General features: G+C 41.9%; 1 protein-coding gene across 2 annotated transcripts in view; it reads right to left on the minus strand.

The window, feature by feature from the left end:
- Positions 1 to 710: 710 nt before the first annotated feature.
- NCBP1 (nuclear cap binding protein subunit 1) overlaps positions 711 to 25,599 on the minus strand; it is a 47,606-nt gene continuing 22,717 nt past the window's right edge. For both annotated transcript variants that reach the window (XM_024203094.2, XM_024203101.1), the window contains 13 exons: positions 21,648 to 21,758; positions 19,970 to 20,034; positions 18,383 to 18,445; positions 17,796 to 17,870; positions 15,715 to 15,818; positions 14,226 to 14,348; positions 12,279 to 12,381; positions 9,369 to 9,462; positions 8,185 to 8,288; positions 6,857 to 6,971; positions 2,994 to 3,137; positions 2,451 to 2,564; positions 711 to 1,457 (listed from right to left, as the gene is read on the minus strand). In XM_024203094.2, the coding sequence (XP_024058862.1) occupies positions 1,344 to 1,457; positions 2,451 to 2,564; positions 2,994 to 3,137; positions 6,857 to 6,971; positions 8,185 to 8,288; positions 9,369 to 9,462; positions 12,279 to 12,381; positions 14,226 to 14,348; positions 15,715 to 15,818; positions 17,796 to 17,870; positions 18,383 to 18,445; positions 19,970 to 20,034; positions 21,648 to 21,758 (1,329 nt within the window). In that variant the 3' untranslated portion in view covers positions 711 to 1,343. The remainder of the gene's footprint in view (positions 1,458 to 2,450; positions 2,565 to 2,993; positions 3,138 to 6,856; positions 6,972 to 8,184; positions 8,289 to 9,368; positions 9,463 to 12,278; positions 12,382 to 14,225; positions 14,349 to 15,714; positions 15,819 to 17,795; positions 17,871 to 18,382; positions 18,446 to 19,969; positions 20,035 to 21,647; positions 21,759 to 25,599) is intronic.

A 25,599-nucleotide genomic window follows, 5' to 3' on the forward strand; every position in this document is an offset into this window, starting at 1 on the left:
GTGAAACTCATTGCCGGGGACGTTGTGAAGGCCAAGACTATAACTGGGTTCAAAAAAGAATTAGATAGAATCAATGGCTATTAGCCAACGTAGTCAGGGACAACCCCATGCTCTGGGTATCCCTAAACCGCTAAGAGATGCTGGGACAGGATGACAGGGGATGGATCACTGGATGATTCCCTGTTCTGTTCATTCCCTCTGAAGCATCTGGCATCAGTCACTGTTAGAAGACAGGATACTGGGCTAGATGGACCACTGATCTGACCCAGTGTGGCCATTCTTAAGTCCTTAGGTGACCACAAGACTGTTGGTGGAAAAGTTACAATCAATGATAAAAGATTAACCTATTTACATTTTGTATTCAGTCTCTTCTTGGGAGAGAGGTTAGCATTTAAGGACGGCACACTGTCCACGGTGTTCAAATGGGAACTGCCTGATTCAGAGAGCATCCAAGGAGAATCTAATTTGAAGGGGAAACACCCTGCATGTGCTTCTATTATCTGAATGATTTAGATATTTTGACAGGCACTGTAAGGTGGTAACTCATCTTTTTAGGGTATTGGAAAGTAGCAATATATTCCTCAGAAGATGTTAGCATGAAGCTTCCAATTGTTAACACTTCCTACAAAATCTTTTGTAATGAACAGTTATGTTTATGAGCAGCATAATGTTTGTAATTACTGTAATAAAAAAAGACACCAGACAACAGATTTAAAAAACATATTTCAACTGTATTTCAACCACATTCTCTTTCAAACTGTGAAAAATCTATTCAGTTTGGTAATAAACCCATATGCTCTAGACTACTTTGTAAGCTTGACTCAGCGTTTCACATGCCTGAAGTTAAGATACTTTTCCTCTGCCTAACTAAAGAGAATTTATCAAGTTGCTCACTGAAGAGTTGCATGTCTGTCACATTCACAAGACGCTCTATGACCTGCTTCACATTATGGTAATTTGGGGATTTGTTTGGTTTAAGGATTAGGCAGAGGTAACCAATTCTCTAATATTTTCCCTATTTATTTTTATATAAACGACAGAGGGGAGAAACAAAAAACAAACAAATGCTATGATGAAGCCAACATTCAAACCATTTAAAATTAAAGGACAAATTAAAAGAATTCATAATTATTCCACACCAGTCCTCTATCAGTCATAACAAAGGCCTATGTCGCTAAAACAGTTGATGTCTGTTACAGTACTGTATCGTTTACACAGAAGAACATGGTAAGCCATCTTGAATTCAAAGCTTCTTCCTTCCCCATGTCAAGTTTTCCCCTTTTTGTTTAAAAATATGAAATCAGTTTAAGTCCTGTAGATAAGACTCAGCATGTGAAAAATTCTCAGGCCTGCAGAGCACAGAATTGCTGAAATACAGCCAATATGTGATGGTCCAATTCAGCTGTAAACAGAAGGTTCTCCAAGGTCAGCATGTACTGCTGGATTATCTGATGATGCTGCAGACAGAGACAGACACCTTTATTACTCTTATTTGCCTTTATGTACCAAAACATGCAGAGAACAGAACATGCATCAAATACAGCAGCCAAATTTTTGGCCAAAACTTAGGGCTATACGGGTGCTGGGCTGGGCTGCACGTAATTTCTACCAGCTGCAAGGAAGGTGTAGCCTGGAGAGATGACAGGATGTAGGAACTGCATTTGCGTTTATATCTTGTATTGCTAAGTGCTTGTACTCTCCCTGTGCAAAACAAGCTGGAAGATGCTAGCAATGGTGACTCTACAGTCTGATCCTGAAGTGAGTGGGGGGGGGGGGGGGGCAGCCTCTGCACATGCATGGAGGTAACTGTAGGCTTGGGCCCAAATACACACTAGGAGGCCATGTAAACTTTGTTTACACATACGTGAGAGGACTCCACGTGAAGAATTACATACCACATCCTGTGCAGTCACCAACCAGTATTCACAGAAAGGAACACTTTCAATTTCTTGGCCTGTCACTTTCAGCCAAGTCATCTCAAACTTTAATCTTTTTACACAGGTTACCAGATTTTAAAAAGAGACTGCAGAGTTCCAAAATTCTTGTGGTTTAATAGGGGTCTTTAAACATTCCCTCCCAGGGCTGCAGTCATTTCATAGATATGTTACAACTACCCTCTCAATCAATTCTTGGCACTTACATATAATAGCACCTCTTAGTGGATCTGAAAGTGCCTTTACAAGCATCAAGTCTTGATATATCCCTTCCGCTTTGTATTTACATCCATTTTACAATGGAGGGACAGTTAACAAATCGTTTACCTACAGTAACAGTCACTGGCAAAACTGGGATTAGAAGCAAGGAGACCTGCGCACAATCCCCTGTGCTAACCAATTAGGACAATCCTGCCCCAGCCAGCTGTATTTTAATGAACTGAAGTGGATGAGGCTAAATGAACAGGACTGATTCTCAAATCACGAAGCATTATCTACCTGCTGAATGAGACCAACCTGTAAGAAGATCTGCTGCAGTCTCTCTATACAGTTCTTGTACCAAGGCGTAATTACATCAATCCCACCAGTTTCACACCGCACTAAATGCTCTGTTAATATCATAATGAAACGCTAAAAAAAAAGAATAGTTTTAAATGAAGTACTGGTTAAGCAGGTCTTGGAACATGAAGGAAACTCACTCATCTTAGATAAGTATGTATTATTCTGGACAAAATAATCCATGAGATATTCTACAGAAGTTATGAACAGTCAAGTCTGAATAATTCATTTAAATTGAGAGATACTAAACACTGCATTTAGACAAACACTGCCTTTTGCTTGTTCAAGAAAGGCGCAATCCAGTATAAGAACTCCTTTATGCAAACACTTTGAAGTTGAACAAGTTCTCTCTAGGGGAAACCTAGAAGTTTCTTGCTCTGGAGTGGCTAGACCACATTACTAGCTTCCATAGTAAAGCTATTCATCCTTCCCCACACCTTCCAAATTCTAGTCCCCTTAAAAGTTGAGAGTTGCCAGAGGGATGAAATCCCACACCGTTACCTGGAATATAACAAGGAAGAGATTCTTTTGTTCACTCTGAGCAGACTCTACTTTCTCCTGCAAGCGTTCTATCTGCTCTTCCAAGGGTCCATCTTCCCTATCGCTGCTTCGGTCATCGTCATCGTCGTCATCATCACTGTCTCGCTGGAAGTGAAAGTAATGAAGTTACTGACGCAGCTAACCCTGGTAAAGTTCGGCTAGTGAGATCCGGGTAGTGCCCATAGTACGAGGCACGTGCATGGCTGCTCGCAACTTGCCTAATGAGGCTTGATGGAAGTGGAGCTGCTCTGTAATCATTTATCACTACCGTACATTGACTGCATTCGTGGGCTGTTTGCTATATGAATATGCTGCTTTAGTTTACATGGGGCTGGAAGGGAAGAGGAATAGCTCAAGACAGACCACTTTTGAGCAAAGACTTGCACTGAGAAGAGACACCGCCAGGACAGGACAAGGCCTGGGAACCAGGATATCAAAAGAACTGCAACAGGTTTAAAAAGGAAGATTCCTCCTCCCCCCCCCCCACCCCGAGAGGTGGGGAGTTGTCTGGTGGAACCAGACAGACACACGCCCACACTCAGTGGGGATGTCTGAAGAAGTTAGGTCGGCTTCATTTACCTGCCAGGGACGGTACGATTGTTTTAAAATCTGTTTTTCTACTGCTAAAAAAACCATCTTGGTGTAGAAAGGCTGTCTGGTCAATGCACACACCACTGGTCACAGACTCCTGAATGGAAGAACAGCAGGTGCCAGAACTCAGTAGAATCTGGTGGGTGTGCACAGTTAATAGCCTGGGTGCTGGGCCTGGTCTAAGAGTACCCCGGGAGAGGTAAAGGCACGAGGCCTGACACTGGAGAGGGTGCACTCTGACACCAGGAAGGGGACAGAGGTGCAGTTAGCCCTTGTAATTGTGACATGGGCTCATTGTGATGCTCCTTACCAAAGAAAAATTTAGATAACAGTTACTGTCTGTCCCTAATCTATTTAAAAAACACACATCTTCAGAACCTCTTAGCAACTAGCCATGAGTCAGTTAAGGGAAGTTATACAAAACTAAATGCAGTTTAGTAGGAAATAAGGAATTGGGCAGATTAAGGTTTTGATTGCAGGTATTATTTGCTTTGTTAGTCTCACAAAAGATTGTTTTCCTGCAAATCTGTCCATAAATTAACAGCTATAAACTTCAAATATTTGTAGAAATACTATATGCAAAAATAATTTAGGATGACAAAACTAGGGCCCTGTGTGAAGTAATCCAAGAGGTGTGATTGCCTGCATAAAAACTGACAAGCAAGTACTTTTCTTCCTCTGCAGCCCCAGATGTAACCTTTCTTAAAATGGCTGATATCAGCATTACAACATTCAAGGTCCAGACCTCTAAGGATGTAGTGCAGGGGAGCATTGTTCACACAACACAGCCTACAATATTGTTCAGAACTGAATTTCAGCATAATTGGAAGTGCATTAAATAAAACTAATTATGCTAAAGATAAATGGAGAAGACATTCAAGGTACTAAGTGCTTCTAATGCACATACAGACTTTGCGTGGAGGGGCAAGACTCAATTTTTTCCACAAGTATAGTTTGGGATGTCAGCAATCAATCAGTTTCTTCAGACATTATCAGCTTTCCCATTTAATCTATTTTGGTATTCAGTTATCCTTGGAACCAAAATGTAGCGTTTAAAGACTTACCTTCTCATATATCAGGGGGTAGCCGTGTTAGTCTGTATCTACAAAAACAACAAGGAGTCTGGTGGCAGCTTAAAGACTAAGATATTTATTTGGGCATAAGCTTTCGTGAGTAAAAACCTCACTTCTTCGGATGCATAGAGTGAAAGTTACAGATGCAGGCATTATATACTGACACATGGAGAGCAGGGAGTTACTTCGCAAGTGGAGAACCAGTGTTGACAGGGCCAATTCAATCAGGGTGGATGTAGTCCACTCCCAATAATAGATGAGGAGGTGTCAATTCCAGGAGAGGAAAAGCTGCTTCTGTAATGAGCCAGCCACTCCCAGTCCCTATTCAAGCCCAGATTAATGGTGTTGAATTTGCAAATGAATTTTAGTTCTGCTGTTTCTCTTTGAAGTCTGTTTCTGAAGTTTTTTTGTTCAATGATAGTGACTTTTAAATCTGTAATAGAATGACCAGGGAGATTGAAGTGTTCACTTACTGGCTTATGTATGTTACCATTCCTGATGTCCGATTTGTGTCCATTTATTCTTTTGCGGAGGGACTGTCCGGTTTGGCCAATGTACATGGCAGAGGGGCATTGCTGGCACATGATGGCATATATAACATTAGTGGATGTGCAGGTGAATGAGCCCTTGATGGTGTGGCTGATGTGGTTGGGTCCTCTGATGCTGTTGCCAGAGTAGATATGGGGACAGAGTAGGCAACAAGGTTTGCTACAGGGATAGGTTCCTGGGTTGGTGTTTCTGTGGTGTGGTGTGTAGTTGCTGGCGAGTATTTGCTTCAGGTTGGGGGGGTTGTCTGTAAGCGAGGACTGGCCTCCTCCCAAGGTCTCATATAGGAACTTTTGGGGGTACAGTCACACATGAGCATTCAAAATCAGGGTTGATAAAAATCAATGATTTAAAAAAAATTGGATTTTTTTGATAAAATGCTTTTTGAGGAAAAGACCTATTTTAATTAAGATATCTTTGAGCTATAATGCATCTCATCATGGAATAGGGATTATAAATTCTAATTCTATAGTATGAGACAATATATTCATGTAATGTTTAAGAAAAGTTTTGTAAATGAGTTCCAATAGTTCATGGATGAGGGACTCAATTTTATGGGGTTCCAGGGGCTTCTGTATAGATTATTTAGGTTAATCTTTCTATCTACCCAATTGGACTCAGTGCTCAGTCTAAAAGATAACATCAGAGATGCTTAGTTTTGCAGTTCTTAAACTGTGGATTTGTGTCTCCAGAGATAACATGCTTGTTAACAGCAAAAATGTTTTTAAATAAATATATAATATATAGAGGTGAGAAATAACAGACCTCAACTGTATTGTCCCTCTGCAAATTTGTGTACACAGTCAATCCCTTACCTCTCTCTAAAAGTGCAAAGTTTCAAAAAGTTCAATGAATAGAAGATTGTTGGGGGTGGAATAGATCTGGACAGGGAGAAGTCTGGAGATAAATGTGAGAAGCGAAGAACATATGCTTTTTTTAAAATATTGTATGTTTGCTGTTGAAGAAAAAAATTCAGAATGCATAATGTTGTTGTTTTAGTTAAATAAAACAATTTAAATGTTTGTCTGGTGATGTTCTCCTCCTAATACAACATGGCAAGAAAATCCTCCAAATATTAATGATTAACTTGTTGAATTGGAGATAGTTCCAGTGATTAACCTGTTGATTGGAGATCTGCAACTACAGTAAAGCTGAAATACTGAAAATACATTCTTGTATAGCAATGGAAATTGTAACAGAAAACGAGATTGAGTTAGGTGAGAGGTAGCTGTCACTGAAGCATCTATAATTGGCAACAAAAAATTAGTGTTCTTTTGTAGTTAACTTATGAGAAAGACCAAAAAAGTGGTAAAGGAATGTAAACTGAGCTCCATTTACTTTGACTTCTTGGCTGTAACAGCCTTTACAGCTGTATCTGAAGATCATGTTAGTATCACAATCCCTGTGGAATCCAAGTCAATATCTAAGTGCTACTGATGTTGTAGAAACATTAACAGCATATTTATTTTGTCTCTCACAGAGCAAGTCTCTCATCAGCCGACATGCATCTTGCCACAGAAAAAGTAGGATTTAGTCTGAAATGCAGTAAATGTGAAAAGTACATGGCTTTACTTCAAGCTAATATATTTACAAGATACAAAACAAGATACATACTCGTTTGTGTTGCCTGGCTAATCTTGCTTTAGTCTCCTCTAGCTCCTTTTGGATCTTCACTACGTGCTTGTTCATCTTACGAATCGTGGAGTGTAAGATCTCCCAGATATAGAACCTAGCAGAGAACCAATTATAACCTTACTGTAGCCGATAACAAAATACAAAACACAGTAAACTGATAAAGAGCAGAGGAAAAAAAAAAAATCACACGTCTAAAATTTTAGCTGTATTTTAGCCTCAACCTTCTTACTCAGACTAACAGCAACAATACAGGTTTCAAGTGTTACCAGAATGTATTAAGTGTACATACTTTATTATAGAAATACATGTCCAGGAAGAATTTTCCAAAGTTTCAACTATAACCTGAATTCCTTTGCAATTTATGCAACTTATGCACATGAAGTACAAATAGTAGTAGTAGGGGAGTACACTTAAACAGGTGTGGCTTCCTATTACAAACAGTGGGATCTTTCCTCTATTTTACCTTGAAATATTAGTGGTGTTTTATTTTGAATTCATTCAGGAATGCATGAGGCACATCATGGATCTGTTTTGTTAGAATGTTTTACGTCAAGGGAGTTAAAAAATGTCAAGATGCTAGAGTCTCCTTAATATACTGCCATGTGGTATCCTTTTCTCTCGAGCCTTGTTTACTTTAAGAGATTCTTTAATGGTTTGGATACTCACTGTAACTATAACTATATGAACAAATAAATTGACTTTTAAAAAAGTAATTATCTGAATACAATGTACTATTAACTTATAGAACTGTGAGTGATAAGTATAATTCACAAAAGGTACTAACAACAATAGTACTTGCAATTATAGAAGATAGTTACATGAACCACAGTCTGTGTCTGGGACATCCTCCCCACTCCCAATTACTTATTATTTGTATTGCAGCAGCACCTAGGAACCTCAGCCATATACCATGTCCCCATTGTGCTAAGGTGCTAAACTAGTGCAGAACAAGACAGTCCCTGTGCCAATGAGCAGTTTGCATGGTGACTGTAGAGGTGTACCTTCCTCAGAGGCACATTGAAGTTATAAGCCATTGTCCAGAAACTAGACGAGATGGATTCTTGGGTTCATTATAAACCTGCACCTCAACTCTAAATGGAGAATGTTGAATGACAAATATCCTTTTGGAGGGGTTGACACGTAGGTTGTGTATGAAGTGCAAAGGTAATTTTTATTTTTATTTTAAATTGTTTGCTTACCATAATAAAGCCAAGTAAAAAACTAGTATTCAGTGTACATTATCCACAAAGTGAAAATATGTCTAACCCAACTGAATGTTAGTTTCAACAGAGAATTGATTTTGTTACCTAGTAAAATCATGAGCAAGCTCTGGAGAGAAGATCCAGTTTGCTACGGCAGCACAATCAACTATCTGCGTCCGAATCATCTTATCCACAAGCACAGCAATCATCTGCATTGTGGGGAAAAAAGAAAAAAAAATCTGTTTACTGTATTATAGCATCACGATACCTATGGTAATAAGAAATATTCAATCCTACCTGTTCATTGCTGGTGTGAAACATAGGATGCAACAGGTAAAAATACCCCAGTGACCCCTCCGCTCTCAACAGCTGTCATTAGCTAGTGTAGCATGAATGCCCTCTGTAAAGGCAGCTGCTTCTCTAGAAGCCTGCTGCAACAGTGTGTGTAGATGAGTTTAACTAAAGGTGCAATTTTAACCAGATATGGGTAAGCTGGTGTGACTGTCACACTGAACTAGTTTTAAGATTGTCCACACACAGTGTTCACACTAGAAGACCTGCAACAATTTAACTAAATCTGTATCTACATTTAGTTCAATTGGTGCACTACTTTGAAGTGAACACTAACTACTGCTGAATCACACAGCCAAAGAATTAAGGTTATATTTACCTCAATTAAGTAACAGCCACATCACAAAACCAGTCTGCCAGATCAGTTGATCCAGTCAATTCTACAAGCACATTGCCTTGAGCCCATGTTTATCGTAACCACTTTTTATTTTTCATTTCAAGTAATATCTGCATTCAGAGCAAGTTCTAAGTGATAGACTTCTATTTCTCACTTTGAAGCATTTGCCCAAGTTTAGATTTTGTAAAACAAACTATTACAAAACTTAAGACCAAGAGAAATGATTCCATAATATTACCCCCCCAATGGAAATGGCTGTTTTAATAAGAGACATTCTCTTGCAGGGTTAGCAACCCAAACGTCAAATTGCCATCAATTGAAATAAATGCTGAAAGGAGGTAGCATAGTGAGAAACAGATAAAAATTTGATATCTAATCTAAGATGCTGTCAGTAACACCAGTAAATACATTTTGAATTCTTTCTAATATACAATTTAAGTAAACAGTGGCCAGGTCTCTCTTTTTTTTTTTTTTAAAGTGAGAATAAATTGCAACTTTGTCTTTGCAAACAATTCAGTTTCTAGGCTTTTCAGTGTTCATTCTGTTTCCCATTATCGTGAGAATGTAAGCTTCAATAAACATCTGAAACCACCCCTCTTACCTGTGGATGGTTCTTCCAGACCTCATACACAACCCTCAGCACATGGAGCTTCCCCTCATCACTTTCAGCGAGGGTTTTGAAGACTTCATGAAACCTTATTAGAATAAAGAAAAGCGATCAGTGGATGCACAGCAAGTAGTTGAAGTGGTCCAGTAAAAGTTTGGTAGAGAGTATGCCTATGCAGCCTATGGTAGTGAGCCTCCCAGTCCAAGTCAACAGACCTGGGCTTGTACTACAGCACTAAAAATAGCCGTGTAGACATTGCAACTCAGGCTAGAGCTAGGGAGGAGGGCAGGTTCAGAGGCCAAGCTGCAACTTCAAAGCACTGTCTATGCAGCTATTTTTAGCACAGTAATATGAACCCCGCAAGCCCGAGTCCATGGACCCGGGCTGGGAGCCTCACTGCTACAGGCTGTGTAGACATACTCAAGAGTACCGAGAAGTCACCTACTACAGGACAGGCCCAACAAAGAAAGTAACAGACACCACTAGCTGTCACCTACAGCCCCCAGCTAAAACCTCTCCAGTGCATCATCAAGGATCTACAACCTATCCTGAAGAATAATCCCTCACTCTCACAGACCTTGGGAGACAGACCAGTCCTTGCCTACAGACAGCCCTCCAACCTGAAACAAATACTCACCAGCAACTACACACCACGCAACAAAAACACCAACCCAGGAACCAAACCCTGCTACAAAACCCCAGTGCCAACTCTGTCCACATATCTATTCAAGGGACACCATCATAGGACCTAACCACATTAGCCACACCATCTGGGGCTCGGTCACCTGCACATCTACCAATGTGATATATGCCATCATGTGCCCCTCTGCCATGGACATTGGCCAAACCGGACAGTCTCTATGCAAAAGAATAAATGGACACAAATCTGACATCAGGAATCATAACATTCAAATACCAATAGGAGAACACTTCAACCTCTCTGGTCACTCAATAATAGACCTAAAAGTGGCAATTCTTCAACAAAAAAACCCTTCAAAAACAGACTCCAATGTGAAACTGCAGAACTGGAATTAATTTGCAAACTGGATACCATCAGATTAGGCCTGAATAAAGACGGAGTGGTTGGGTCATTACAAAACCTAAACCTGATTTCCCCATTACTAATTTCTCCCTTCTATTACTCACACCTTCTTGTCAACTGTCTGTAATGGGCCACTCTCTTACCACTTCAAAGGAGATTTTTCCTCCCTTGGTACCCTGCTGTTGATTGATTTATCTCGTTAGACTGACCTCACACTTGGTAAAGCAACCCCCATCCTTTTGTGTATTTATACCTGCTCCTGTATTTTTCACTTCATGCATCTGATGAAGTGGGTTCTAGCCCACGAAAGCTTATGCCCAAATAAATTTGTTAGTCTCTAAGGTGCCACAAGGACTCCTCGTTGTTTTTGCTGATACAGGCTACCACAGCTACCACTCTGAAACCTGCCACTGTGACCAATTCATGGCAATTATCTAATAGGCCATGTCTACACAGGAACACTTCGGAAAGTTAAGGCATATGAACTATTAGTTTGAAACCGATGAGGGTTAAGTCCCCCATGTGGATGATCTCAATTCGGAGTAAAGCAGAACAATTAGGCTGTGGCAAGCCAGGGTGCGAATCTTCCCCACACTAGCCTGCTGTGGTCTCTTGGTCTGTGCATGCCCTGATGACACGTTAATGCATTCTAACAAACTGTTACAGTGAGTCATCAGGGTGCCCACAGTTCGACCACAGCAGGCTAGTGTGGAGTAATTCAGACCCCGGCTGGACGCAGTCTAATTGTTCATGTAGACAAGCCCTTAACGGAATTTAGTCTACAGGGAAGTATTGCCACTTTTCTCCTGAATGAGAGCAGCCACGCATGGATTTAACATATGAACATTGACTTTACACCTTTAGTTGATTTGCCTTAACGTATCTGAGTGCCCCAGTGTGGACATGCCCTTGCAGCATATAATCCCATATGCCGAACTAGTCTAAGTTTCACCAAGAAAGCCTAAATTAGTGAGAGACACCAAGCCTCACTCAGTACAACTGCCAAAAGAAAAATATGGAATTTTTAGACCATGCTACATCAGTGATGAGCAGGAAAAATGACTAGGATGGTGTTTGATACATCAGATAACCCCTTTCTGAGCGGGCACTTCTCCCATGCTTGGGTGAGCTTACCTCCAATTTTCCTAGAAGATTATAGCACGCTGGTAGAAGGTCAGCTATGATATTTCAGACAGATAGCTTTCTGTTACAGCCTCCATTTCGATACCACTCCAACTATCACAACTGAACCCATCTTGTATCTTAACTACGGAAGAGCTTGCAGTGTCTAATACCAATATATAAATGATGTTGTCAGACCTACTTCCTTCCTTAGCCATACTCTGATGGGACCAAAAGACTCTCCAGTTCTTTTACGAGTCCCCCAGGACTCTAGCAGGGTTCACATGTGGGCATTAAAACATGTACCCATGCCATGCCCACTTAAAGTGCACTGGTCCGGGCAGGTGTGGCGTGGGCAAAAGGATGCACAAATTTGCTGCTGTGTCCCTCTGGGCTCACTGTGGGCACTGGGAAGTGTGCTACCTATTGCTGCACTCTTCCAGGTGAGCAACAAGCTAAGGCATGTCTCAGAACATGCAGAATCTTGACCTATCCACATGGAGTAAAATACACATTATGATCTCTGCTTGGATAGTAAGATTCACACTACCACCCCCTTTAATTAAAAAAAAAAAAAAAAAAAAAAAAACCTATCATCTCTTCTCTCCTTCCTTACTTTCACATTACACTGTGCAACATACAAAACGCTGAAGCTTGTGGAAGAATAGCTCTACCAAGCAAGTCACTGTTCTAATCAAAATGCGTTCCATAAACCCAGAAATAACGCATTTATCACTTACTTTGCCAGAGCACTGAACGAGTGGCTGAACGACTTGGCAGCTAAATGGAGCAGAGTCTGTACAAAAACTTCTATTTTCAAGGGGTTAAAGGTGAATCCTTCATCTGAAAGTTGTTTTCAAATTGAAACAGTGGGTTAAATTAAAATCAATATTATAAGTATTTATCAAAATCTAACCCTGCAAACAAAGCACTGAAGATAATTCATGGTTTCTTTATTTTGCAAAACTTAAGATTTAGCGCTTGAGCTTTGCAGCCTGAACAGGGAATCAGTCAATGCTTTCTAAAAGCTGCAGTTTTATCAGCAACTCCCTCAGGCTGCCAGGTGCCACCACGCAGAGATAGTCTTACCTCGCTAACACGCAGCTACTGGAGTACATTTAGGACTACACTACATTATTCCCTTATCCTCTATAGGAGGCGATCCTCAAACTCTTGTTTCGTACTAGCAGGGAAGACTCCACACCCATTTGAAAGTGTTATCAAACCTAGCAAAATCTACTGCTGACTTTCAAAAGCACTCATATCAACATCTTTCTTTTCAGAGGATAAACAGCAGTTTAATCCCTTTAGGATTCCTATAACCCAGTGGTTCTCAAACTTCCCCCCCCGCCCCCCGCGGATCATTTGAAAATTGCTGAGGGTCTTGACAGACCACTTAATGATCTTTCCAAATGTTGTTTGTACTGTTAGCTAACTATTTGTAAAGCGCTTTGGATAAGAGGGCTATATAAAAAAACCTAAATAATAAACAATGTGTTTTTGTTCTACAAATAAAAGCACACAACTCATATTTTAACATCAGTAGTCTCTCCCTCTCTCCCCTGCCACGGCAGCCTCCGAGCTAGGAAGGAGGGGGTTCTCTCCCCGGCAGCCGCAGCCCTGGAGCTGGAGAAAGTCGCCTCTTTCTCTGACCACTGCAGCCCTGCACATCCCAAATTCCCCCATCCCCTCTTCTCACCCCACTGCCTCCCCAACTATCTCCTATTTCCCCCACCTCACCCCACTGCCCCCTCCCACCTACCCCCTATTCCCCCCCAAGGCCACCACCTCGCCTTACATGTGCATCTCCTCCAGGGTCCAGGCACCTAATTAGTGGAGCCACGCCTGCACGGCTCCACTAACTAGGTGGGCAGCCCTTCGTTCTCTTGTGTGCGGCCGCCCAGGCGCGCACCTTAGAGGGAACTCTCCACAGTTTGAGAACCTCTGTTCTAACCCATTTTTCCCCTGACTTGGGACACTCCTACACCACTTTATTATCTCCATGTATTTTGATTTTTATATATTGATCTAGGTGCCTGTACAATCTCACATATTACTGAATTATTCAAGTTCTTTTTCACCCAAGCTACCAACTTTAGATGTGACTTCTCAAACCTCTCTTCTAAGACATCTGAGAACAGATAAGCCCTGGCCAGAAAGACGCTGGATGTTTAGAGCAAGGGTGAGGCTGGGAAGCGAGCTCAAGTCAAGGCCCCCTTACAAGAATGTCTATTTTGTTTAGACCAGGGGAATGGCAGCTTGAGCTCTTAGCTGTTCTCAACTGCTAAGGTAATCTATAAAGAGGCAATCTCTCTCATACTTAGGACACAAACCATGTTACATTTTCTTCTAATGCCAAGATCTGCATCCTGATGGTGAAGTTTGGGGGACTATTTCATTATTTCATTCTTTCATACTATCCTTGTCAGCAACAGCCACCCATACCAGTTTACTCCTTCCTACCACTATTCCATTGATAAGAATGAGTCCTGTCTGTGGGACAAGAGAAACAAAAATACACTCAACGTTTTATATTGGTTCCGTTTTCTGTTAAGTGATGCTAAATGGAGAAAGTGTACAAGTCATGAGGCAACGTACCAGGCACAACTCCTACTTCGATAGGATGGTGAAAGTAGTTTTGAACACAGAAGAAATGACCTTTAATGCCCAATGTCAGATATCCTTACCGTCATCATCATCCTGGTTAGGATTGGGCACATCTTTTAAGATGCCGAAGATTTCATCATTACTTGTCTTATTTTTAATGGCAATGGTCAAACAGAGTGCAACAGTGTATCCCGGAAGAGACTCTAAACAGAAGACAAAAGGTCTGATCATCTTCAAAATTAGTTGCAATGAATATGGGTTACTTTTATGTCAGCTTGTGCATTTTTCAGAAAAGCACACACTTTTCCTTGAACAATTAAAAAAAAAAAATCAACAATTACTGCTTTGTATTAATAGAACTGAGATTTTGGCATGCTGGAAATGGGATTTTGCAGCAAGCTGCAGGCTCTCATGCGATGTCTGGACCACATGCAGCCAACTCACAAATCTCTAATTTCTCTCAAGATGTGAACTTATTTTAATATTCAGTGAATAGTTAAATTATGTAATGACACTTCAAAACGCATCCACAATTCCAGGCAGCGAGGACATCAAGAGCTGTGGCAGCACCTCCCCACATAAAAGCTTTGCAAAACCAGTACAGTCCTTTCTTCCTCCCAAGTCCACCTTTTCCTCTCTTCCAGCAGCAAAAAGTTATCCACACCTAGATACGTCTAATCTTTTCTGCCTTTCAACTCTCCCCTTTTGGATCTACCCAAAATCTTGCTGCTACCACCCTGCTCCTCACGTCACTGTCCACATCAGCAGCCCCAGAGAATCCTTCCTTCCTATCTGCTACATCAAATTCAATCCCCCCTTGGCCTCAACTTTAGAGGGTTTACATAACCGTTCCTTTGCCTACATCTGTGCTCCAATTCCTTCCTATTTTGAAGAGTCTCTTCATTTCCTTCTCCCGCTCACCTTTGTGCCTTCAATTGTGACACTCCTTATACTTATGGCACTCATCCGTTTTTTCTTCACAAATAATCTCTCCATATCACTTTTCACCTTAACTATTGTCTTACTCCTGTCTGTTTGCTTGCTTCACTTATTAGACAGAGTTCTTTGGAGCTTACCAAGAGCTCTTTCGTTTGTTTCTGAAACAAATGTGGCACTCAAAGAATAGTAAGTTATCTTCACTATGCTGTTCAACTTTTGCACATCACTGAGCTCAGACACTGAAAACAGAAGCCAGATTGACTTGTAGGCTTTCTTGCAACTAGCACAAGGCTGCAGTGTTCAGGCTGCAAACACTGCAGGGTAATTAACTTCAAACCAAGGTGCTTACATTGACATTTTAAAGTTTTTAGGAACCCTTTTTAGTGAATTCCCTCCCAACCTGCCCCAAATCAAAGTTTTAGACCTAAACTATATTACTGTGCCCCACTCAGGCAATGTTTCCAGGTCAAAAGTCAGCCTTTTTATTTCCACTGTGAATTTTCTTCTATAAAGATAACTAATTTGACTCAGAAACTAGAGGTTTCCTTGCCTGATCAGATCTCAAAACAGATAATATTTTGATAACCTTTTCTTCAAAATGCGAACGCCTTCTAAGTAGTTTATACTTACTATTGCTTTCATCTCCATATTTATAAATACACGATGGGTTTGCAGGACTAAGGACAGAGAATGTAGCAGGAACAATATCTATTATTCGCTGATGGTATGAAAGCCTGCAAGAGAAAATTTCAGTTGTAATAGAATTACCAGTGGAATATTTTGAGGGATACCCCATGGTGTTGCCTTAAAGATGCTCTTATTTTATTATGTTTTAATTTTGCCAGAACAAAAACCAAGAAGTCTGATTATTACTACATTTTATTGAGAATAGTTCCTTCCAGACATTAAGAGTCAATGAAACCAGTTTATGCATTGACCTTCCAATGGACATTTTAGATTTGAATAACTTAAAAAAAAAAAGTTATATTCTCAACTTCACATACTTAACCTTTCAATATGAGCAAAGTTAAGAGGAACCGTCAGTCAGGGCCACATTTTATTCAAACACTGCACATGCTATGTGGATCACAGGCAAGATATTGGTGCTACAATTTAAAAATCAATGAAATAAAGTTACCTTGACTTCTCCATTTTAACCCTCAGTTCCATCCAACCTTTATAAACATTTAAGAATTAGCCTACCACCGTTTGAGGTGAGATGGAAGGGATCCACAGACAAAATATTTCTCTTTTGCCAGTCAGTGCTTTTACTCCTTCTAGGCTTCCTGACTCAAAAAGGAGTAAGTGAAAACAGTTTTCAATTGGGATTCTAAGGGCTTGTATACACTATAAATTAGGTCGACTTAGTTTAGGCTGACAAAGAGCCACCGGCTCTTTGTGTCCACACTATTCTCCTTCTGCAGGTGGAGCGCTTCTTCACCTGGTGCGCTTGCACCAACTGGAGTGGGACATTGGGGTGCACTGACAGCCCCACGGGGCTCAATTTCCCAGCACAGAGCCTACCAGCAGAGAAACTGACATTCTTGTCAATTTCACATTGCTATTGTCTTTGCTCAGAGCAGCCAGGCTTTGACAGCTCTGGGAGCTCCATAGGGAGCTGGGAGACCAGGTGCTCAGTGCATGGCAGCTGGGCTCAGAGCGGGGAGCCAGGGGAAACCAGGGCTCCAGGCGGGGAGAGGGGAGCCTGGGCACCAGCCTGCTTGGAGCAGGTAGCTGGGAGCTCGGGGGCCAGCTGGACTCTAGCTGGACCCCCCCACCCCAGGGTGACAGCTCGAGCTGTGAGCCAGGTACAGAGTTCACAGCAGGGAAATCTACCCACCTTTCTTGTCAATTTTATGAATCCAGCACAGAGCCATGAAATTGACAAGAATTTTAGCCAACTATAAATGTAAGTAATGCAGTGTTTACATGGACACAGTTGCCCTAACTACACTGACATAAGCCCTACGCCTATGATGTCGGTGTAATAGGGCACTTACATTGGTGGGAGCAAGGCTGTAGCGTAGACACTACCATAGTTAGGTTGATGTAAGGCAGCTTATGTCAACCTAACTGTACTGTAAACCAAGCCCATGTCACTTAAGCACTTTGAAAAGTTTTTCCCTTATTCCCTCGCCATCACCAGTTGCTGGACCAATCCTGAGCACTGACAACTTCTTTTTAAGTCAATGAGAATCCTGGATCCTCATAACCAATCAAAATTAGGCCCTGTGTTACTTGCAAGCCATTAATAAGGTAGAACTCAAAAGTACGTTCCTTCCTGCATTTAGTTTATGAATGACCAATACTTTCCAGCAACATTACTTCCTCTGCCGCCCCCCACAATCAACGTCCATCACATAAATCCAAGTAAAGGGAGTGTCTAACCCTCTGGCCTTGCATCTAAAAGTGAAATGTAGGTGTGGATATTTCACCTCCTATTTAAAGGCATCACTTCTCCAATCTATTAGGAGAGTGGGAGCGTCCCATTATTTCCAAGAGTCCTATCAGCCAAGACAACAGAACCGATGAACATCTACTGAAAACATGAATTAATAGAATGTGCTGCATGGGAAAGAGTTCATAAGTACATATACAGGCACAAAATTGAAAGGAATCTGGTTAATAGGATCTAAAAGTAAACAATGATCAAACAAACTTCATAGTAAATACCAAGCTCCTAAAGTGGTGTGTTCAAAAGCTTCACTTACCTCATGCATTTTTCCAAGACTTCTCTTACAAACTTGGGTTTGGGCTTGTCAAGGTCGTGAGTAAGACAATCTGACCTATCAAAGTGCAAAATTTGATAGCATTTAACAAGCATTGTATTTGCTTCTTAATCTGCTCTTAGATTGGCTCAGTGCTGTACAAAGCGTTCACAGGTTAAGTACAGTTAATCTACAATGCTCTTTCCCGTTCTCTACGGGTCTCAGCAATTTTGAGATGGGGTACTAACACATAATGGTATTAGAATCTATGAACTACCAACATGGAGTCTCATCTTCACAAATACATATTGAAATAAGTGATTTCTAATTACAGTAAAAACTGTTAACACTATTTAGCAGGTTGTGATATATTAGTTACACAAGAACAGTATTTTGCATCCTGTCTAAATTTAAATGGTTATAAAGTAAAGGCACTGTGGTGATAATTCTATGGTGATTAGTGCTTTTGAGAGATGTTAACTACAGATAGCTAGGGACAACTATTAGCAGCACCACTGGCAAGTTCTGGATACGTTCGAAAGTTGTACGCAAAACAAATGGCTCAAATGGGGACCCCAACAGAAACTTACCAATCTTCCCAGCTCCAACGGAACTGAAAGTTACTCAGATGGTGGGAAAACCAGTTCATGAACCTTTAAAAGAGGGAAATGTTATAGTTCTATTAAGCATGCAACAACTCACAGAACAAAAAAAAAAAAAAATCAGATGAGAGTTTCAATTATACTTTTCAAAAGCAAGCTTAGAGTCATTTCAAGTCGAGAAAAATGTGTTCCAAAAATGATGAACAGAAAAAAGTCACACAGTAAGTCATTAGGGAGTCACCCATTCAGGTTAAAAGGCATACTAATGTCTGGTATGTTGATGTTAAAGGACCGTTTATAACAGAACGGAAACACACTGCTAAACTAAGGTCAACAATGTTTAGCTTCTTTGCTTTAGGCGCCCAAGTTAAGTGGGATATTTTCAGCAGTGCATAAGAGACTTGGGATTTCCTCTGCAAATAAGTGAGACTTGTGTTCTTAAGTCCCCTCGACACTTTAGAAATTTATCCCTTACACAGACTCCCCCACCACCAATACTTGCTAAGCATTGAACTCCAAATTAAGCCAAGTTTGTCAAGTGTATAAGTCTATCTACAGAGGTCTTTAGTCATATTCATAGAAAAGTGCAACAGGCAATTTCAAAAGGGGGTTATTAGATTTTTCTTTTTCATTCTCATCACTATTTTATCAGCTAAAATATGATTCAGGCATGCAGAGTAGTTTCTCTTATTTGGCAGATAACTGTCTTTACACAGTCCTTTGTAAGGTACAGCTTCTCTCTCAACTACTAGAAGCCACTGATTAATCAGGTCACAATGTAAGGTTTTAGAGCAATTACTAGCCTGCAACATTTAAAAAAAATTCACATGAAGTCCATGAAGCATCAAACAAGGAAGAATGAAAAGTGACAACTCTGCAGTTTTAGCACACTACCTAAGTTCCCACCAAAATAACGCCAAAACTATGTTATTTGGTTCCAGGTGAGAGTCATTTTGGCCTTTTTGAGACAGAATGGAGATAGTCTCATGCTCTGTCAGATTCACCACATTGGTCCCATTCTATCTATTTATTAACATAAGCAAAGATAGCTGACTGCAAATATGTAGATTGTCTTAATGATTTTCTCCATAGCAACTGCAATTCTTACATGTTGCACAAGCTTCACGTACCCCTTAGAATAATGAACTGTCACCTCCTTGCCTGCTATCCCACTGTAAACCAACTCTCAACCCCTCCCTCAGGCCAGAGGATGGAAGTGGCATGCGTCAGCAGAGCAGAGTGTGGACTGAGCTCATAACTGCACCATGCTCGTAGGCAGAGCAGTGATCTGGAGGGCAGCGGGTTGGCAGTATAAGGCAACTGTCCTTCTGAGAGTAGGGAGAGAAGGGTCTCAGCACACAGCAGAGAAGGGTGAGCAAGTGCTAAGTAGACACCCATCCTTCAGTTTAGAAGGCTCAAGACTAGAGCTCAAACGTTAACACTCTACTTAGGATTTACAGTTGGGTTTTTATGGAGCCAATAGGTAGTAAGAAGAACTTCATGTGACCCATTTTCAATCCATCAGTATACAATGAGGAAAACATTCTGGTGTTCCTGAAATGCACAAGCACTTACCGGTCTATACACGTAGTGTTCATTGTATCCAAACGCATGTACAGCATTTCTGTGGCTTGTGCAAGCTACAAGTGTCTAATTAAGGCAAAGAGGAGTCTGATAAATCAGAGCTTATACTAACTTTCCACTTTCTACGGAGGGTTTGCAGAAGGATGTTCCCCCCCAGTAACATCTCACTTTTCAACTATCCCACGCTAGGGTAAGTCCTGGTAATTTCATGGAAAACAGGGCAACTGCAGTTTGCCCACTAGATAGACTCTTGTCTCTGCTCATAAAGAGAGTACTTTATAAGACAACGGAAGCTGCACACCTAGTGATACTTGCTGACATCCAGCTCATTATGGAGACCCAGCACCTCCGTGACCGCAGCACTCTGGCTTCTGAAGAGACAGAGCTATTTGGAGAGGATGCAGTCTAACACACTAACGAACTCAGTAAGAAGCAACAAGAACAAGCCACCTTTACTCATTTTAATCTTCATTTCTCTGAATACTGCACTTGTTTTGCCACATTGTTTTCACCACTATGGTTAGCAGAGATTTTGGGGGAAGAATTTAAACAGAAGGCAGCTCAAAAATGGATGACAGTCCTCCATGATTCTTAATTGCTAATATTTTTAAAGCTATGGGACAATGTAAGATTGCAAGGGGAAGACATCCCCGCTACGATGCAGCAAGAAAACTGCAGCAGCTATTTCAGTGACAAACTTGTTGCATAAATGTATATGCTAAATCTATTAATCTGAGTTGAGTTAGAAACAGACTGAAAATGTTCACCCAATCAAGTCATCCACAGTCAATTTTACATTTTTTTATAACACTGATCTTCTAGAAGCCAGAGTGAGCCTTTAAAGCTGGTTCATTTCAGATTATGACACCACTGATATATAACAAGTGTGCCAAAGACTTAACTCTAAATTTCAGGGACTTTATCTGAGCTGTAAAACAAACTTTGATAGGATCTGAAACTTGATATTTCAGAAGTCTTAAACCATAAGTACTTTTTAAACTACCTGCACTGTTTAAGTGATGTCCTTGTCTCTTGCAGGACAAAGATCTCTACCTGAGTCTTTGCAGGTAAGTAAGGAGAATATAGTCTAACAATTTACTTTAAGTTTATTTATAAAACAACATACATTTTGCTGTTGGTCATGAAGTGATCTCAACATTAACAAGCCTCAGAACCTCTATTCACTTACAAGCGAAATTCCTAGTGGTACAACTTACACAAACGCTGCTGCTATTTGTAATCTAATTTTAGAACCTGATATTAACAAAGAGTTAATATGCAGAGACATTGTAACTGAGAAACCAACGTGCATATGCCAGGTTTACTGACAATCTGTTTCCTGCATTATGATTCAATGATACAGCATAATTACAGTTATTGCTAGTCTAGCATTTGGGATTGATTTTTAAAATTAGTGCTTAAAACACTGGAGATTTTTCCCATCACTTTGACACTAGAGACTAGGATAACAGAACTACAACGGCTATTTGTCTGCACTGTTCTTTCACATATGCAGTACTGATGGTCAAAATATTTGCTTGTTTTATTCAATTGAATAAAAGGGAGAAGGAAAGAGAGTCACTGCTAAAATTCATGCCAATACTCAGTTTTCCAGAGAACAAAGGAAAAAGCATTCAAAGCTACCGTGCTCCTTAACAAGGAAGGATACAACTTGTGGTAAAGAGCCAGGTTGAAGTTTGCACAATTCAATCAGAAGTGTTGTGTACATGACCTCAATGTGTGGTGGAACTGGAAGCTGAAACAGTTCTGCAAATACTACCTGGGGGGTGGGGAAGAGGAGGAGGAAAAAAAACATGTTATCAGAGCCCAGTCTAGCCACATGCACACAGTTCCATCATCATGTCCAAGTCTGCACAATTCTGACGAACAACAGTATCATGCGACTATGTACCACAAATAAGGCACGTTCTCTCTGTTAAACTCTTGCTATGAGGACTATAAGGTGTGTTTATAAAATGGATAGCTTGAAAAGAATGCCTCTCTTACTGAGAACACATGCATATACTATTCATCTGCAGCCTTTTAAAAGTTTTTGCAACAAGAACTACCGCAAGATCCATTCAGGACCCTCAACACCAGGGGTCTCAAACTCAATTTACCTTAGGGCCAGTGCCAGTCCTCAAATCCTCCCAGCGGGCCAATAATATCACTCATGCCACCCAGAACCCGCCCCCCCCCAAGACTTTGGGAGTGAGTTTCGGTGGGGGAGGAGGTCTGGGGTAGGGGATTGGGGTGCAGGCTCTGGGAGGAAGTTTGGGTGCAGAAGGGGTGAGGTTGGGGTCTGGGGTGCAGGCTCTGGGATGAGTTTGGGTGCAGCCTCTGGGCTGGGCCAGGGGGTAGGGCTGCAGGAGGAGGGGGTGGGGTTGCAGGCTCTGGGAGGGAGAAGGGGGAGGGGTACAGGCTCTGGGAGGGGAGCGCAGCGCTTACCTGGGGCTCCAAGGCAGGGCAGGCTAGGGGAGGGGCCTTCGCACGCTGCTGCCCCCAGGCACAATCCCTGCAGCTTCCCATTGGCCACAGGGGCACTCGAGGCGGGGGCAGCACGGAGGCACAGCCCCGCCCTGCCGCCGCAGGGAGGGGCCGGCAGACTCATGGAGTGACAGGCAGACGCCGCTCAGCTCCGCTGCACTGCCGGAGCCCCAGGCCATTGTAAGTCGCCTGGGGGCAGGGGAGCGGCAGATGGGGCCAAGGGAGAGACCCGGCCCCAAAACTGCTGGAGCCCCATGGGCCACATTGGGGCGGTTCACGGACTGGGAGTTTGAGACCCCTGCTCAACAAAGTGAGACACTAAAAACCCACCACCTTAAATGCCACTCTCCCACTCACTCAACACCCTACAGTAGCTTACTGTACAATCTTCCAAGTGGGCTTGATTTTGAGAGAGACATCTTAAGTTTGACTCCCTATTGGCTTGTAAACAAAAGAGTCTTGTAAAACTATCAATTAAAACATTTTTTTAAACGGAGTTATTCTCCTGCATTGTCTACAATCAAAATATTGCACCAGTGAGAACCTGAATGTGAAACCATAAACAAAAGTAGTCAGTTAAGTTTCATGACCCAAACTAGAGAAGTTACAGAAGTAAAACAGCAAAAAGGGGAAAATAAAACATTTAGTTTTTATTTAAAGGGGTTAAGGAAATCAGTTAAAATACATTTAAGTTGATGTTGTCCTAAGATATTGCAAAAATCTATAAATTAAGTTATATTTGAAAAAAAGAAAGTTCAGTAGTTAGGAGCATTCCAAACTATACTGCAAAACAAAGTTTCAACTAGGTGGCTTTAAATATTAATGCTACTGAAATAATTTTCTTTAAGCTTGTCTTATTTTGCAAGTTTCTATGAGAGATTTAAAAAAAAAAATCAAACTAAGTCTGAAAATTGCACTGTATTATAAACCTCACACTATGTACATTTGTATTAGATCCAATCTGTATTGATATAAGTAGCACAGGTAGTGATGCCTACAGTTCAGAATGCCAAACACTTGTTTTAACACCCTGTTTTCAGTTGATTAACATTTTGACAAAGTTAAATTGCTTGGTCTGAAATTCTCCACAACAGGTGTTTGGATCTGCATCAAGTTGATTTTTGGGAGAAAATTGCAGCAAATGGTTCAGCCCTTTCACAGAATGAAGTTTGAAAAAATATGTTTTATCCAAATTTAAAAAATGCATAACCATTTCACTGAGACGTTCTAGCACAGGGATGACCAACCTGAGCTTGAGAAGGAGCCAGAATTTACCAATGTACATTGCCAAAGAGCCACAGTAATACATCAGCAGCCCCCCCACCAGCTCCACCCCGCTCCCAGCACCTCCCGATCACGTAGCATGCAGGGGGGGGGGGGGGGGGGGGGAGAAGGAGGAGCGAGGGCACTGCAGGCTCAGAGAAGGGGGCGGGAAGGGGTGGAGTGGGGGCAGGGCCTGTGGCAGAGCCAGGGGTTGAGCAGTGAGCACCCCCCGGCACATTAGAAAGTTGGCGCCTGCAGCTCCAGCCCCGGAGTTGGTGCCTATACAAGGAGCCGCATATTAACTTCTGAAGAGCCGCATGTGGCTCTGGAGCCCCTGTTCTAGCGCCTCCATGCTCTGGAACAATCTTTGGAAGGGCGTCACCCTGATGTCAGGAATTTGCCATTTGCAGTCCTCATGAAAATCTGCCTCAATCTGGCCAAGTTATAAGCCAATGAAAATTGGAGTTTGTACATGCTTAGTAGAGACATATTAGAGTCTGGAAGCTAAGCTCTCTGAATAGAATAGAATAGAATAGAATAGAATAGAATAGAATATCAGGGTTGGAAGGGACCTCAGGAGGTCATCTAGTCCAACCCCCTGCTCAAAGCAGGACCAATCCCCAGACAGATTTTTGCCCCAATCCCTAAATCGCCCCCTCAAGGATTGAACTCACAACCCTGGGTTTAGCAGGCCAATGCTCAAACCCTGAAGATCCCATCTGTATCAAGCATGCTCCACTCTGGGGATGAGCAGGACTTCCCAAGCTCCTGGAAGCCAAGGGCTGCTCTGACATGAGGCACAGGCACTGCAAACAGGGAGACTGTCTCATCTGTGTGCTCCATGATCTTGTGCTGGCAAGCAGCCAAGAGAAGGAAAACACAAAATTAAGGTTGCCTGTGTGTATGTATTGATAACTCCTGCCTCATTCAGTGAGCAGGATGAATTGTGCGAAGGGAATGAAGTCAGGGCTGTACAGTTAATGAGGCTGTTGCCTTCTGTCTGACCCCAGACACACTTTTTTCAGAAGTTGGACAGTATAGTCAAGTGAGGCAGAGGACTGCAAGAGGAGAAAGGATGGTCTCATGGTTTAGAAAGTTGACTGCAACCCTTGAGTACTGGATATCCCTGTCTCTGCCACAGTGTTTGAGAGATTATGGGCAAGTCACAAAACAAATTTTTCACAGGTAGCCACTGTTTTCTCATTTTTGGGTGCCCAATCTGAGACATCTGGAGTCTGATTTGTAAGAGTGCTGAGCACATTCAACTTCAACTGCAGTCAGTGAGAGCTTTGCTCGAAGTACATGAAATTCATTAAAGTGCTAAGTACACTGAAAGAGTCAAGCCATACACGTCTCTGCACACGGAATCAAGTAGGAGTCCTTTATTACATATGATCATGTAATAAAGACCATCATAATAGATAAGAACAAAGGGGGCCTGTAGTGGGGCAGCTGCCCCACTCCCGCAGAACAGGGGTTAAAAGTAGTCCTGGAGAGGGCTGCGGCTGGGAAAAGGAGTGAGAGCAGCTGAGGGAGTGGCTGACCATAGGTGTGGCCAGCCCAATTAGGGCCCAGCTGGCCCTGATAAGAGGGCTGGGGGCCAGGAGCTGAAGGAGTCTCTCTCTAGCTGTGGAGAGAGAAGGACCTGGCTGCCTGGGAGAAAAAGGTACCTGGAGCTGGAGCAGTGCTGGGGAATAAGGTAAGGGAGCTTCAGCCTGGTAAAACCCCAGGCTGCAGGCCTTGTTGAAGGCCTACAGAGGTACTGGGGCTGCAGAGATACAGCCTGGGAATAGGCAAAGGCAGCAGGTACTGACCCCCTTGCCAGTGATGAGTGGCCATTACAGACTGCAGGGGCTAGATGGTGACTGGCA

Source organism: Terrapene carolina, unplaced genomic scaffold (genome assembly GCF_002925995.2).
Source record: "Terrapene carolina triunguis isolate 2854851 unplaced genomic scaffold, T_m_triunguis-2.0 Scaffold94, whole genome shotgun sequence".
NCBI classification, from domain to species: domain Eukaryota; kingdom Metazoa; phylum Chordata; order Testudines; family Emydidae; genus Terrapene; species Terrapene triunguis.